Raw genomic sequence first — 13,693 nt, 5'->3', positions numbered from 1 at the left:
AAAGGAGTCCGGCCCAGAGCACCTATGTGGACAAGCAGTCGCACCATGGGCATAAGTAGATCAAGTCGAGCACCATTGAGACGGCGGAGGGCTAAGGACACCTTGATCACTAGGAGAGCGAGGCAGAGGCAGCATGGCATGATATGAAGAATAAAAATGAGCATAAGGTTGAGGTGTAGGTGGATAATAGGGAGCAGGAGAAAAACCATGTTGCTATGGGGAATACTACCAGCCCCCACCACGAGAACCACCACTATGGCCACGACCGTCGCCACTCCGACCTCCACGACCGCCACCATGACGACCACCACCACTGCCACCATAACCTTCCCGACCACAGCCAGAAAAGCCCTGTTGCGAATAGCCAGAATAATGGGCTTGTGGAGAAGGAGCGTAGGATGGAGTAGCAGAAAGAGTGGCAGTGGTAAAAAGAGCAGTTTGCCCCAAACCCAAGACAAGAGACGGACGAAGTAACTGAGCTTCATAAAAGAGAAGGCAAGACCGAAGATCCGGAAGAGAAGGCATCGATGGAGAATTCAAAATGGCAGTAATAAGCATATGATAATTCGTCCCCAAGCCACAAAGAACCGCCAAAACCAAGTCATTATCAGAAATAGGATCATTGATAAAAGTAAGGGAGTCTGAAAGATGCTTGGCCTCCTGCAAATACTCAGAAATCGATTTGGAGCCCTTCTGAATAGCCATGAGTTGGAAGTGAATGTTGGCAGCGTTGGCAATGAAACGTTGAGCAAAATGTTGGTGAAGGCAATCTCAAACTGCCCGAAAGGTGGAGAGGCCAACCGTGAGAGCGAGGATAGTCTCGGAAAAGGTATAGGTGATATAGGAGAGAACCAATTGATCTTGTTGGTACCATGTCTCGTACGCTGGGTTGGAAGTAGGCAGAGCGCCTGCCGCAGAATCCTCAGGAGAAGGAAGAGACGTAGGCGGAGAAGCAAAAGATTTGTCCACAAACTTCCATAAACCGTGACCCACAAGAAAGGGTCGCATGAGACTCACCCAAAAAAGGTAGTTAGAGTCTGTGAGGCGATAAAAGTGCCCGACGTTGGGTCCGGGAAGGGAGGCAGGTGACGCAACAGGTGGTGGGATATGCGCTATAGCATCAGAAGACGACATGATGAAGACAGGAGAAAGCTAGGGTTTCGACAAGAAAAAGAATGAGGGAGAGGGGCTGAAAAGAAACCTAGGGCTTTGATACCATGAAAGTTTTGTAGAACTAGATAATTTTCTCATTGATAATATGTGTATTTATACAAGTATACAAAGGCCCATAGACTTAGGGCATACATGATACACAAGTAAAGCCCATATACATTAGCTATCTAACAGATTATCAATTAAGATGTTGCTTGTGGATCTATTATTAAGAACAACTTTGGAGGACTGGTTGGAGCAAGGTCGATCAATGTATTGCTCTTCATGACAATATCCAAGGATTCGAAATAATTTCTCGACAAGTTGTTATGGTAAAAAATGCTTCGCTCATGGGTTGGGCTAGGATTTGACTCATATCATCACTTAATCTGTGCGAGAGGGGCGTGCCACCAAGTATAGATCATACTTGGAACAATTGCAAAATAACTAAAAGTATAGAAATAAGACAAAATAAAATAAAAATAAAAGGAATCAAACGATTGTGGCTGGTTCTTTTCTATGTCTAGGCATTCTAGGACTTTAAATGCTAAAAGCCTTTATTTAAGTCAAGATGTGTTCATCTGGTTCTTGGTAAATGATTAAATAAAACAAGTAAATAAACTAAAAATTACGGAGATCTAGATCCGACAATGATGCTAATTGGAATCACAAGTCACATATAAGGATTGCAAAATTCAGGAAAAAGAGTGATAATGGACTAATAATAAACATTTAATGATTGAGAAAATGAATGCTTTCTTGATTAATTCTTAGTGAGGAAATACATTAAATTCAAAAAATAAATGTGAGGAGAAGAGTAGTAACTAAAGCTATTAAATGTGCAAGAACAAACAAAGTTGTAATAAAAGAAATGAGATCAACGCATTAACGAAAATAAAATGCAGACAAAGTGAATGATCAAGTCATTTGGCAGAGAATTTTTAGATAATGAATTTGGGTTTTTGTGTGAGTTGTTGGAGAGAGTGCCATATTGGCTGTAGCTTTGTATTTATACTTGACTTGAGATCCCAAAAACTCTAGGTAGTCCTCTCTTGGATTATCGCCACGTGTAGGGTTCTGAACAACCTAAACATTCTGGTACTTATCCTCTTTGATATATGTTGCCCAGCTTTTGATAGCTTTATGATCCCACGTGGCTTTGCATTACTGGCCCTCTCTCATAATCTTCTTGGCTTGGTGTAGCCGAGAAAATATCTTTCCGCCAAGGCATCTTTTACTCGCCAGAGACATCTTGCATGGGCCTTGAAATTGGGCTTATCTCAACTTTTGGGCCAAATTTATGTCACCTGAAAATCATGGTACAAACACAAGTCATTCGACATTTGAGCTTTCCTATCCTCTTTGGAGGCAAATTTTGTCGCAGATTGGTTAAGCACATCATGGTCACTCTTTGACGGCATAGAGAGAGAGAGAGAGAGAGAGAGAGAGAGAGATTTTTATATTTTCCTAATCCTTTGGTCACTGGAAAATCTTTTGGTCTCACTATGCTTATAGATATTTAAATTTTAAAAATAATTTCAATCATCTAGAAGTTTTTTTTTTAAATCTAAAAAAAAAAAAAAGAAGTGTATTTTTTATTTTTATTTTTTTATCAAATATTTTTTATTTTCTTAATTAACCCACCTAATTTGTTATTATAAAATTTAGATCAATACTATTTAATCTAGATTTTCATAGACTTTTGTAGACTTTTTATAGGTGACAAACTTTTTTGGAGTTAATAAACTATTATAGACTTCACATAATATTGATAGATTTTTATAAACTTAAATAGACTTGGATAAAGTTCTATATTAAATCACTTTCATAGACATCGATAGACTTTTATTGACTTATAATATATTATATAGTTCTTATGGAGTCCAATAAAGATGTCAACAACAAACTTTTTCTTATATCTCTCTTTTTTCTATATACCATTCATTTGTTCTAATTTTATCTCTTAATGACATGATTTCTTATGCCAATGAAAATAATATTTTGTTTAAAGAATAAAACAGGTCACCATAAGGTCTAATAGTATACTTATACAGCTCCAGCATGAGATCTTCGTGGACATGAGTTCTTAATCATCACTCTCTCAATCTTCTTTGGCAGATTTTATCTTTTATTCTTAGACATTGGGTGCCATAGAATATTGAGGCAATAATGCCATGGTTGTTGCACACTTGTACCTGTACGGGAGGAAGAGAAATGTTGGGTAGACTTAGAAACAGCTAAGAGGCAACTTCTCTAAGGAGGGTGTATTCAATTAGGATTTTAAATGACTTTGGTGGAATTAAAAAGTCTGGTGGTATTCAATCAAAACTTTTAAAGAGTTTATAAAAGTCTGGTGGTATTCAATCAATACTTTTAAAAAGTCAATGGTATTCAATTAAGATTTTGAGAGAGTCTATAAAAGTGATATGGTATTCAAAAAGTCATTGACTTTATTAAATGATAGACTTTAAAAGACTTTCATGGACTTTGTAGTGTAAATTATGTTATATCAAAGTCAATAATTCTCCAGCGTTCCCTTTGCAGATTTCAAAGGATTTCAAATATTAAAAAGTTATTAAAAAAATGGTATTTATTTATTTTTTAAAGAGTGATGCTAAACCCCTAATCTTATTTTTTCACCCACCTCTTAATTTATTTTTTTCTAATTACTATATTCTCTTATATTAATTGTCTTTTTCTCTTATATTTAATTGACTCCCCATCCTGGGTTGAAACCAACAGCGTTGCCACAATGCAATGTAACAGCAAGATATTCAAACCAACCACTTCACAGTCTTTAAGTACTCAACAAAATCACAAGATTATATATTCATAATTTGAGAAATAATGTTACCACCACATCATATAATGTTCTCAACCTGTCAATTCAATTAGACAAATTCTAACAACTCGTTAAAACATAATATTTGACAGTCTAACAACATAAAAACATAAAATTCAGAACACTTATAATAAATTATGGAACAAAATAATTTTAGTCCCTACAATTCTAGCCCCAACTTTTTATATTGTTTGCAATATTAGGACAATTTATAACACATGCATCTTGGTCTCAAAGCTCATCTCCATTCCACTTACTCACGGAGGACAAAAAAATAAAAAACATATTGGAGAAATCTTAAAATAAATAATAAAAAATTATATTAAAGTTATTATAAGTCTATAAAAATCCTTCAAAATCTATGAGAAAAATCAGGAAAACTCTAAATAGAATTCTGTCAAAGTCTATGTGGAGTTTATGAAAGTCATTAAAAATCCATCAACTCTACCAAAGTCAATGACTTTTAAAAACTCTAAAAAAGTCCATTAAAATCTTAATTGAATACACCCCCTAAATCTCTAGACTGCTGTCAAGAGAAGCTACCTTTTCCTTTAAATGAAAAATTTACAATACCGCAAATGTCCTTAATATTTTATCTTAATGACACGACTTGTCCTTCGTCTATCCTGAACAATTCATCTCGATCACTTCTTTCTCTCACTTTCAGCGTACTAGTGCAGTGTGCCAGTGTTCTCTTTCAAAATCTCAACTTCATCCCTGAGATTCCAAGAGAAAAATCCTCCCAAGACCCTCATCCTGAAGCTACCAATTCTCTCAATTCATCTCTCTCTTCTATTTCTTCTTTAAGAGCCAGAAAACCCCAAATCAAAAAAGTTCTCCACAATCTCTGTCATTGATGGCGGGCATATATAAATCACCACCAACCACAGTCCTTGGGCGCTCGGTGCTTGCAAGAAAAAGGTTGTCAGGTTTTTTTACCTAGAAATTTTCCTATTTCAGCAACCACTTTGTGGATTTTTATTTTTAGTGAAAAAAAAAAACTTGTAATTCTGTGTTTTCCAGATTAGAGTTGTATGTGAGAATGAGGATTATCTAGTTGTCATGACGAATCTGCAGATTGCATGGACAGGTTCTTCATTTCATTTCCTTCAAAGGGCAGATACCTAAAGAAATTAAATTTAGTATATCTATGTTTTCTTTATTGGATTTATACATGAATATGTTAATGGGAAATGGAAAAAATAATCGTTAGAAAGCTCAAAGAATGGTTATTTGACATATTATATTGGGTAAGATTTCTTTTTTGTTTATGATGTTCCAGAATCATGAAAATAAAACTGGAGGAAGATGGATTTTCCGATATCCTCATCTTGGAGCTGATGATGTTGTATATGTAAGTTAAGTAGTTGGCATCCTATAGCAATTCTTAATGTCTCAATATACTTGTATTTGAGGCATAAGACTATGGTTTCGGATATTTTTTAAAAATGATTGATATTTTTCAAGCTTGGTGTTGAAGCTTGCATCTTACCCATAGAATTTATTTTTTGGCAAATGTTTTACTGTTACCTGTAATATTTGCATCCTTTATAAATATTTATGCATATACTTGATATTTTAGAGAATAGCAGACCGTAGAGGATGAAAGATTAGGCCACAGTGTAGGAGAAATAGTGTGAAATTGGGTATTTTTTATGTGGGTGATTTGTATGTTGATTTTAATTGCAGAAACTGCTATCCTCTATTTTGAGGAGTTTTGGCTGCTGGAAGCTCTTGTTTTTGGGGGGCTGATTGAAGGTTTTTACCCAGATTCCTATTTTAGGCTTGGAATGGAGTTTTAAAGTTTTTGCTCAATTACTACCACAAAGCTGCTCGAGGCTTTTGAGCTCTTAATGCATATAGATTGCTCTTGTTTTCTCACAATTTATTGGTTCAAATTTGCAGCAAAAACTGGAGATTCTTTGTCTCAATGCACAATATATTCTATGCATTACACCACGTTCAGATCAACAGGAACAACAAGAAATCAGAATGCTTGATATGGGAAGCTAAAATAGAGCATGCATGGATATTATATAAATCTTTGAAGGACTTTCACTGTTCTTTTTTATTAAAAGAGGTGTAGTTGCAACACTTTTGTAAACCTCAGTTATATATTTATACATTATCCTTCTTTGATGTACTATGTAATTATATATTTTGAGACCATATTATGAAATTTGTGTTTACTTTTACTTATATGATAATCAAATCAGTGAAATGTACAATGAATTCAAAAATCTTTGAGACGTGGTATCCTATTTTTTATAGCATTCCTAAAATATTAATGGAAAACAGTATCACCTTGTTATCATATTTATTATACCGTTTCTAAAAATTCCATCGAAATTTTTTATACTACACAAACAAATGCTATCAAAACATTCTTAGTGAGGTTATTAGGTCAAGATTAAAAAAATAGAAAAAAAATATAAATACATGAGTACTCTCTTTACTAAAATAATTGAGTAAAAAAAACACTTTTAGTATTATGTCTATTTTAGTCATTATACACAATCACAGTACTTTAAAACTGAAATTTACCAAACACTCATACACTGCTTTTATACTCATAACACTTTTTGGAACAAAGTTTACCAAACGCTCAACTTATTTACTTTACAGCCGATTATTTTCATAGCACAACTAAAAGTGATTATTTTAAAAGTGACAGCAATACCAAACTAATTAAAAAACCCTAAAAAAATCCAATATTTTATACCCTTTATTATCTATTTGAGCTTTAGGAAATTATTTTTACAAAGGGCAGCTAGGCAAAATAAAAATGTGTTAGATGTGCAAATAAATGAAAAATTTGTTAAATTTCTCAATGAGAAAATTGCCTCATTGGTTCACTTATTCTTTAGAAAGTTTAATATTGGTTCACTAACTTTGTGACATTTCTTATTGTGGTCCAAATCATCAAATTAGCACAAACTATCGTATATTTTAGTTATGTGCTGTGCACACGGGACACTGTTGTGGTCTACTAATTTTTCACTTAGTTTCATATTAGTCTACTAATTCTTCATTTAATTCCATATTGGTTCACAACAAAGCCCCCACATGGACGGCACATAACTAAAATAAATGATCGTTTGTGCTAATTTGACGGTTTAGACTACAATGAAACACATCACAAAGTTAGTGGATCATTAAAGAGAACATGGACCAATACGAGACTAAAAGAAGAATACGTGAATCAATAGTGCAATTTCCTAATTTCTCAAAATTTTAAAATTTGAAAAATAGTGTTAATTAAAATGAAAATGAGATTGTGCCAATTGTTGTAAATTTCTGAAAATTTTAAAGGAGACGGGAGTGTATTGACTATTATGAGCAAGGGTATATGAAATTGAATATTCCAATCCCATCAGCTAGGGTTTGCACTTGGTCATATAAATATAAGACCCATCAGATACTTACACTCCTCTTTAGCGTCAGCTGCTTTATCGATCGTCCTCCGCCTCCAACCCTCTCAACAAAGCAATGGCCATTACCTTCTCAGATCTCTACACCGAGGCCGGCCTCAAATCCCTCAACGACTTCCTCTCCGGAAAAACTTACATCTCCGGGTAATTTCATTTATTTTTCCCCCTTTTTTTTTTTTGTTTGGATTTATTCTATGAGTTTTTTCTTCGTTCAATTTTGATTCTTTTTTTGTTGGTATAAAAATTGATGAATATTTTGACTACCCAGAGACAAGCTGACCAAGGATGACATAAAGGTGTACGCAGCGGTGTTGGAGAAGCCAGGAGGTTCCTTCCCAAATGCGAGCAAGTGGTACGACAGCGTTTCATCCCATCTCGCCTCAAGGTTCGTTCGCTTTGGCTACTCCCTCTGCGTTTTAATATTTAACATATTCTATAATATCACATCAAATTTACAATTGGGCTGTTCGTAATTTGTTGATATTGTTATGATATAATTACCCTTTATGTAATTTCAATTTTTATTTTTTTTATTTTTGTTATAGCTTCCCTGGTAAAGCTCTTGGAGTCAGAATTGGCGGCAAAGCTGCTCCAGTAGAAGCTGCTCCTGCAAAGGTTTTTTTTATTTATTATTATTTATTTTTTTTTTTTTTATGTTTTGCCCTTTTCAATGTTTTGACAATCTCCATATTATATTTTATGGAAATCAAAATTAGGTTTCTTCATTCTTGATTTAAGTAGGAAACACCCTAATGATTTAGGTAACAAAATAAAAAAACCATGACTAGCTTATCAATTGTTGGGGTTAGTCTGAGTGGTAAGGGTGGGCGGGGTAATGGGTTAGGATTAGAATAGATGCATGGTCTGGTTCTTCTCAAAGTAACAAAAGAAAGTGGCTTCTGCTTTACTTTGGTAGTAAATGAATTGGATACCATTCTCTTGAATATCCGAAAGGAAGAGAAACTGAATGCAGCAATTGAAGCATAGATGTTTAACTAGAAGCTCACAGATGCATTAAATAGTTTTGTTAGTCCGGTGCGTCGATTATTTTCAAGGGCATTCATCTGTGCATAGTCAATCTTCTATAATAGCTACCTGATTTCAGACATTGATCTCTTGAATTTCTAACTTAGAATGTTTTGTTAACTCACCTGTTCAGGATGCTGCAGCTGATGATGATGATCTAGATCTCTTTGGTGATGAAACAGAGGAGGACAAAAAGGTAGCCGAGGAGAGGGAGGCAGCTAAAAAGACATCCTCTAAGAAGAAAGAGAGTAAGCTACTTAATTTCATGTGGACTGCATTTGAGCGTTTTGTCAGTAATATAATGTAACACACATGTTGACTTTACTGACTTGGACCATTTCAGTTGACATGTCATAGAACTGTTGGAAGTTCTATTATAACCATGTTGGAAAAGCCTCATTTTCTGGCTTGCATTATGGCCAGTTTGTTACACTGGCCTGTACTGTACATGATTAGACTATTCTAAATTATATTTTATTGGACTAAAATTTTACCATACCTACCAATACATGAATCTAAAAAATATATGATGCTCAAGTTTTGTTAAATAGTTCTTAAAACTTCACAGTTAAAATGTAAAATACAGTCTAATTCATTACAGTTTAATATGATTTAGTATAATTCAGTCCAGTCCAACTTAGTCCACTGTAGCAGACGACTAAAAGTGCTATAAATTGGCCTTTGGCTGTTCACTTAATTTACTGATATATGATGCTCTTGTCTAATCTGATTATATTGCTTATATCAAAGTCTTATGTATGTGGTATTTTATCTTTAAATAGTTTAATATTCAATCATGTTTTGTAGGTGGAAAATCCTCTGTTCTTTTGGATGTGAAGCCTTGGGATGATGAGACAGACATGAAGAAGCTGGAAGAGGCTGTTCGGAGTATTGAGATGGAGGGTCTCCTCTGGGGTGCCGGTATGGTTTCTCTTGCCATCATATTGTATTACTTGTCCGAAGTTGTTCACATACTTTACTGTCTTATGTAATTAAAATCTTCATTTGATTTGCTGCAGCAAAATTGGTTCCAGTTGGTTATGGGATAAAGAAGTTGCGGATCATGCTCACTATCATTGATGACCTTGTATCGGTGGATTCCCTCATTGAGGAGCGTCTTACTGTGGAGCCATGCAATGAATATATCCAAAGCTGTGACATTGTTGCCTTCAACAAAATTTAAGTACTCGATGTCATTGGTCTTGTAACAATTTTCGTGAGGAAATCTAGTTTTTTGACATGCATTTTAGTGTTTCCATTTGTCCTGTGCTTTAACTTTTATATCCTTTCCAGTGAGTGATTAAAAGATAAACCTTTGAATGTTCTTGTTCTTGTCTATCATGTCCTTTTCACTTAGATGTATTGTGGGCAATCCCCTTACAAGAGATGATCTGGTCTTACTATGCCTTTCTGATATTGGCGCTAAGAGGGTGTTGATTTAATTTTATCAATGAGTATAAATTGATGGGTACCTTCGATGGCTACATTTTGAGGACCTTGTCTTGGGCACAGATGTGGCTCAATAAAATTATGCAACGTGTTGCTCTTAAATATAGAGTGCTGCTATTTGCACACCCTAAATCTCTCTTTGCACACCCTTTCTTGAAAAAAAAAAAAAAAACTCAAGGAAAAAGACCATTTGGCCCTTCCCTCACCCACACACCCCCATCCATTTTTTTTTTGCACACCCTCCCTAAACAGAAAAAAAAAAACTCACACACACCCCATCCCCATCTCCCCCCTCCCCCCCCCCGTACACACCCCCTCCCCACCTCTCCACCATGCTGCACCACCCTCCCCGCGCACAGCACCACCACCGTGGGCCCACCACCCTGCTGCACCACCCTCCCCGCGCCCACCACCATGCTGCACTTTCTGCTGAGTATAAGCCACCAACATGAAATTAAAGCAGTCTTCTTCATCAAACACATCCACCACCGTCAAGCTTGTCCCATCCACGGCTATAAACCCTTTTGGGACCACATACTTGAGCAGCTCCTTTGCTGCCTTCACCTTGATCCACAGTGAATCCCCCTCAGCCTCCATTGACACTATCTCCCCTGTGCCATCCACATGACCCTGCACAAAATGCCCGCCCATTCGGCTCGTGGGTTGCACCGCCCGCTCCAAATTCACAAGCGACCCGGGTTCGAGCTCCACCAGCGCCGTCTTCCTAAGCGTCTCCGGCGACAGCCCGACCGTGAAGTCGGACAATTGGGTGTCGAACTCAGTCACCGTGAGGCAGGTGCCGTTCACGGCAATGCTATCGCCAAGGTTCACTCCCTCGAGGACGGTTTTGGCGTCGATTTTCATGTCGAACCCGCCGCGTTCACCAATACCCAGTTGCTTGACTTGGCCCATTTCCTCGACGATGCCGGTGAAAAGGCATCGGATTGTGTTGCGAGGAGGAGATGTAAAATGCATATGGGGTCTTTGGGTGGCAACGAAGAGGGTTAGAGTGGAGGGTTTGAATATGGGGTTAAATTTGTGGTGGGTTCTGTATGAGATACTTCTGAAATTGTTCAGAACTGACATCTTTGGAACAGAGATTTGTGGGGTTCTGCGAGGAATGTGGTGCTGCTGGTGCGAGGAAGGTGGTGATCGGCGGAGGGAAAAAAAACAGAGCAAGGGGGGAGGAGTCGGAGAGGAGAGGAGAGGAGGGGAGGGCTCGGGGGGAGGTGGTTGGGGTGGGGGGAAGAAGAAGAAGATAAAGGGTGGAGGGTGCGACGGTGAAGAAGAAAAAAAAAAAATTTGCAGGTGAGGGAAATTTGCAGGTGAGGGATGGGGTGTGTACGGGGGGAGATGGGAATGGGGTGTGTGGGTGAGGAAAGGGCCAAATGGTCTTTTTCTTTGAGTTTTTTTTTTTTTTTTCAAGAAAGGGTGTGCAAAGAGAGATTTAGGGTGTGCAAATAGCAGCACTCTAAATATATAACCAAATATGTTTTTATCTTTCTTAAACATACAACCAAACACCCTAGCAACTCCACCCCCTCCCAGCCAACCCAATAGCAGCCCCACCACCTCCCATCCTCCCCTTGGAGGTTCCTACACCGGTGACCTCCACTCTCGCCGCCGGCGCTGGCGAGTCAAACCTCCTAAGACACTCCCCAACCCTTCCCTCTACTCTCTCCCTCTCTTTTCAAAAAGCTAACAAAGAATCACCAAAATATGCAAGCAAGGATGTAATAGTGCAACCAAAAAATTACGAACACTAAAACCTGCAATTATGTGATTGCAATTACCTGGAATTTCACAGAGCCATGGAAATAGTTAGGGTATGAGTGAGAGCGAGGGGAGGGGAGGGTTTCCAGTAGTGGGCTTGCCGGCGCCGTAGTGGGCTTGCCGGCGCCGGCGATGAAGGTCACCGTGTTGGAGCCCACACGGTGAGGATGGGAGGTGGTGAAATGGGCAAGACATGACTCTATTTTATTGGGCCACATCATTAATCAGGACAAGAGGATCCTCGAAATTGAGGACCCAAGTATTTCCTAATTTGTATTTGGGTACCTTCAAGGCCATATTTTATTCCTTAGATTGTTTACCATCTCACGGTTGAGATGCATTTGACATTTAACAAAGTATTTCCTTTTTATTACTCTTGGAAACACAATACGTGATAGTTGTGTCAACTCCGTATTTCCTTTTTAATTGTTTCTCTTACTTAACTTTCTCTCCATTGAATTATTCTCTCTCAAACATTTCTCCACCTTCTTCCTCCTTGTGAGAATTCCTTGAACTATACAAAAAAAAAAAAACCCTTAGTTCCTTTCATCTCAAAGCTCAAAGCTTTAGGTTTTGATTATCATGATTGCTAACCAAATTACAACTAGCCCATGTGATAGATGATATATGGAGCTCATATACTTGTCATCTTACCTCTTTGAATGTTTTCCATTCTAAATTGTTTTGCATTCAAATCTTCCTAGGTTGGAATATAAGACATTATCTTATTCATTATCATCATCTTAACTTTGCAGTACTAGATTTTGTCTTAGAAATATTTGTTTAGGAAAACCCAAACCAATACTCGAATTTAAAAAGATTGATCGAAAGTAATAAAATTAAGACGCCAATTTAGGATAGGTTCATTGATTTTAACTACTAAATTTTAATAATTTTTTAGTTTAGGTACCAAAATTAAATAGCATTTTAGATTAGATACTAATTGAAAAGTCAAACAAAATAATAAAGTAAAAAAGTATTAAAATTTACAAATATTACATCACATGCCACTACAATAAAAAAATAAAAATAATATTACGTCACAAATATTACATTAATTTATACTATATTGTATTAAAAAAAAATCAATCCAGGCACAACTTAACTGTGACTGTCTTGATAAATTGAAAGAGACAACTCACACACACTATACTATGTATTATTTTGAGTAAAAGTATTGTTTTGACCTCTATTTATACTATATTGTAGTATAATTTCTCTAAAAATAATTCAATTAAGTCACAACTTAACTGTGACTATCTCACAACTTTGATGTGACTGTCGTTCAGTCACAACTAAATTTGAAGTTTTGAGTGTCGTACAGTCATAACTAAATGTGAAGTTGATACTACATTAGCAAATTTTCAAGATAATATAAAAGCCTCGAGAGCAATTTTGTCAAAACCTTATAAATTTTAACTAACACCCATCATATGTGGGCCAAAGGACAAAAATGTCAAATGGAAAAGACTCAAATCAAATGAGCCAACATATTTGTGACCTAATCTAAAAAACTACATTTAAATTTAGTAGTTCAATTGAAATATTATATGGTCTTCATGCTATACCAAAAAATTATTAGAATTTGATATTTAATCCTAATTTTCTATTTAGGGAAGTGGCCAAAAAGAAAAATGAAGCCAATTTAGGGAGACTCTAGAGATCTCAAAAGAGAATAAGGTCAAATGGAATTTTTACATTTATTGAATTTTTGAATCCCACTCTCTTGCGCTGCTTTTCATTTGTAGATTAAAATAGGGTGATGCCATTGACATTCCCCAAAACACTTTTTTGATTGAAGCTCGATTTCAAAAAGATACTCCCATGTTTTTTCCAATTCTAAATTGAGTGAGGCTATGCAGACCACTCTTAACTGCTGAGTTGACCACCGTAATATATTTTTTCCAATTTTTTTTTCTATTTTACCCTTTATTGCAAAAACATGATAAAATCACCCAGATCCATTTGGTGGTCATCTACCGAAACATCCACTAATGTTCGGCAGATAAGTGTCGAATAA

General features: G+C 36.4%; 1 protein-coding gene, 1 long non-coding RNA gene and 1 pseudogene across 3 annotated transcripts; 2 read left to right on the top strand and 1 right to left on the bottom strand.

The window, feature by feature from the left end:
* The first annotated feature begins 4,589 nt into the window (after positions 1-4,589).
* On the top strand, positions 4,590-6,189 carry LOC147299329 (uncharacterized). Of its 2 annotated transcripts, none has more exons than XR_015119933.1 (4): positions 4,590-4,915; positions 5,018-5,348; positions 5,684-5,752; positions 5,900-6,189. It is a non-coding gene; the product is annotated as an uncharacterized LOC147299329 (long non-coding RNA). The 2 variants fall into 2 exon arrangements; XR_015119932.1 differs by having other exon boundaries at positions 4,596-4,915; positions 5,277-5,348.
* Positions 6,190-7,408: 1,219 nt separating this feature from the next.
* LOC147299328 (Translation elongation factor EF1B/ribosomal protein S6 family protein) lies at positions 7,409-9,780 on the top strand. The gene is made up of 6 exons (XM_086245646.1): positions 7,409-7,569; positions 7,694-7,810; positions 7,971-8,040; positions 8,585-8,699; positions 9,259-9,372; positions 9,471-9,780. The coding sequence occupies exons 1-6, from the start codon at positions 7,484-7,486 to the stop codon at positions 9,632-9,634; spliced, it is 666 nt and encodes a 221-aa protein (XP_086101772.1). The 5' UTR covers positions 7,409-7,483; the 3' UTR covers positions 9,635-9,780.
* LOC147299327 (riboflavin synthase pseudogene) lies at positions 9,752-11,116 on the bottom strand (annotated as a pseudogene).
* Between the last annotated feature and the right edge of the window lie 2,577 nt (positions 11,117-13,693).

Source organism: Dryas octopetala, chromosome 1, assembly GCF_963921425.1.
Source record: "Dryas octopetala chromosome 1, drDryOcto1.1, whole genome shotgun sequence".
Lineage (NCBI taxonomy): Eukaryota > Viridiplantae > Streptophyta > Magnoliopsida > Rosales > Rosaceae > Dryas > Dryas octopetala.
The sequence above is the reverse complement of the archived record's forward strand: the minus strand, read 5'-3'. Positions and strand labels throughout refer to the sequence as shown.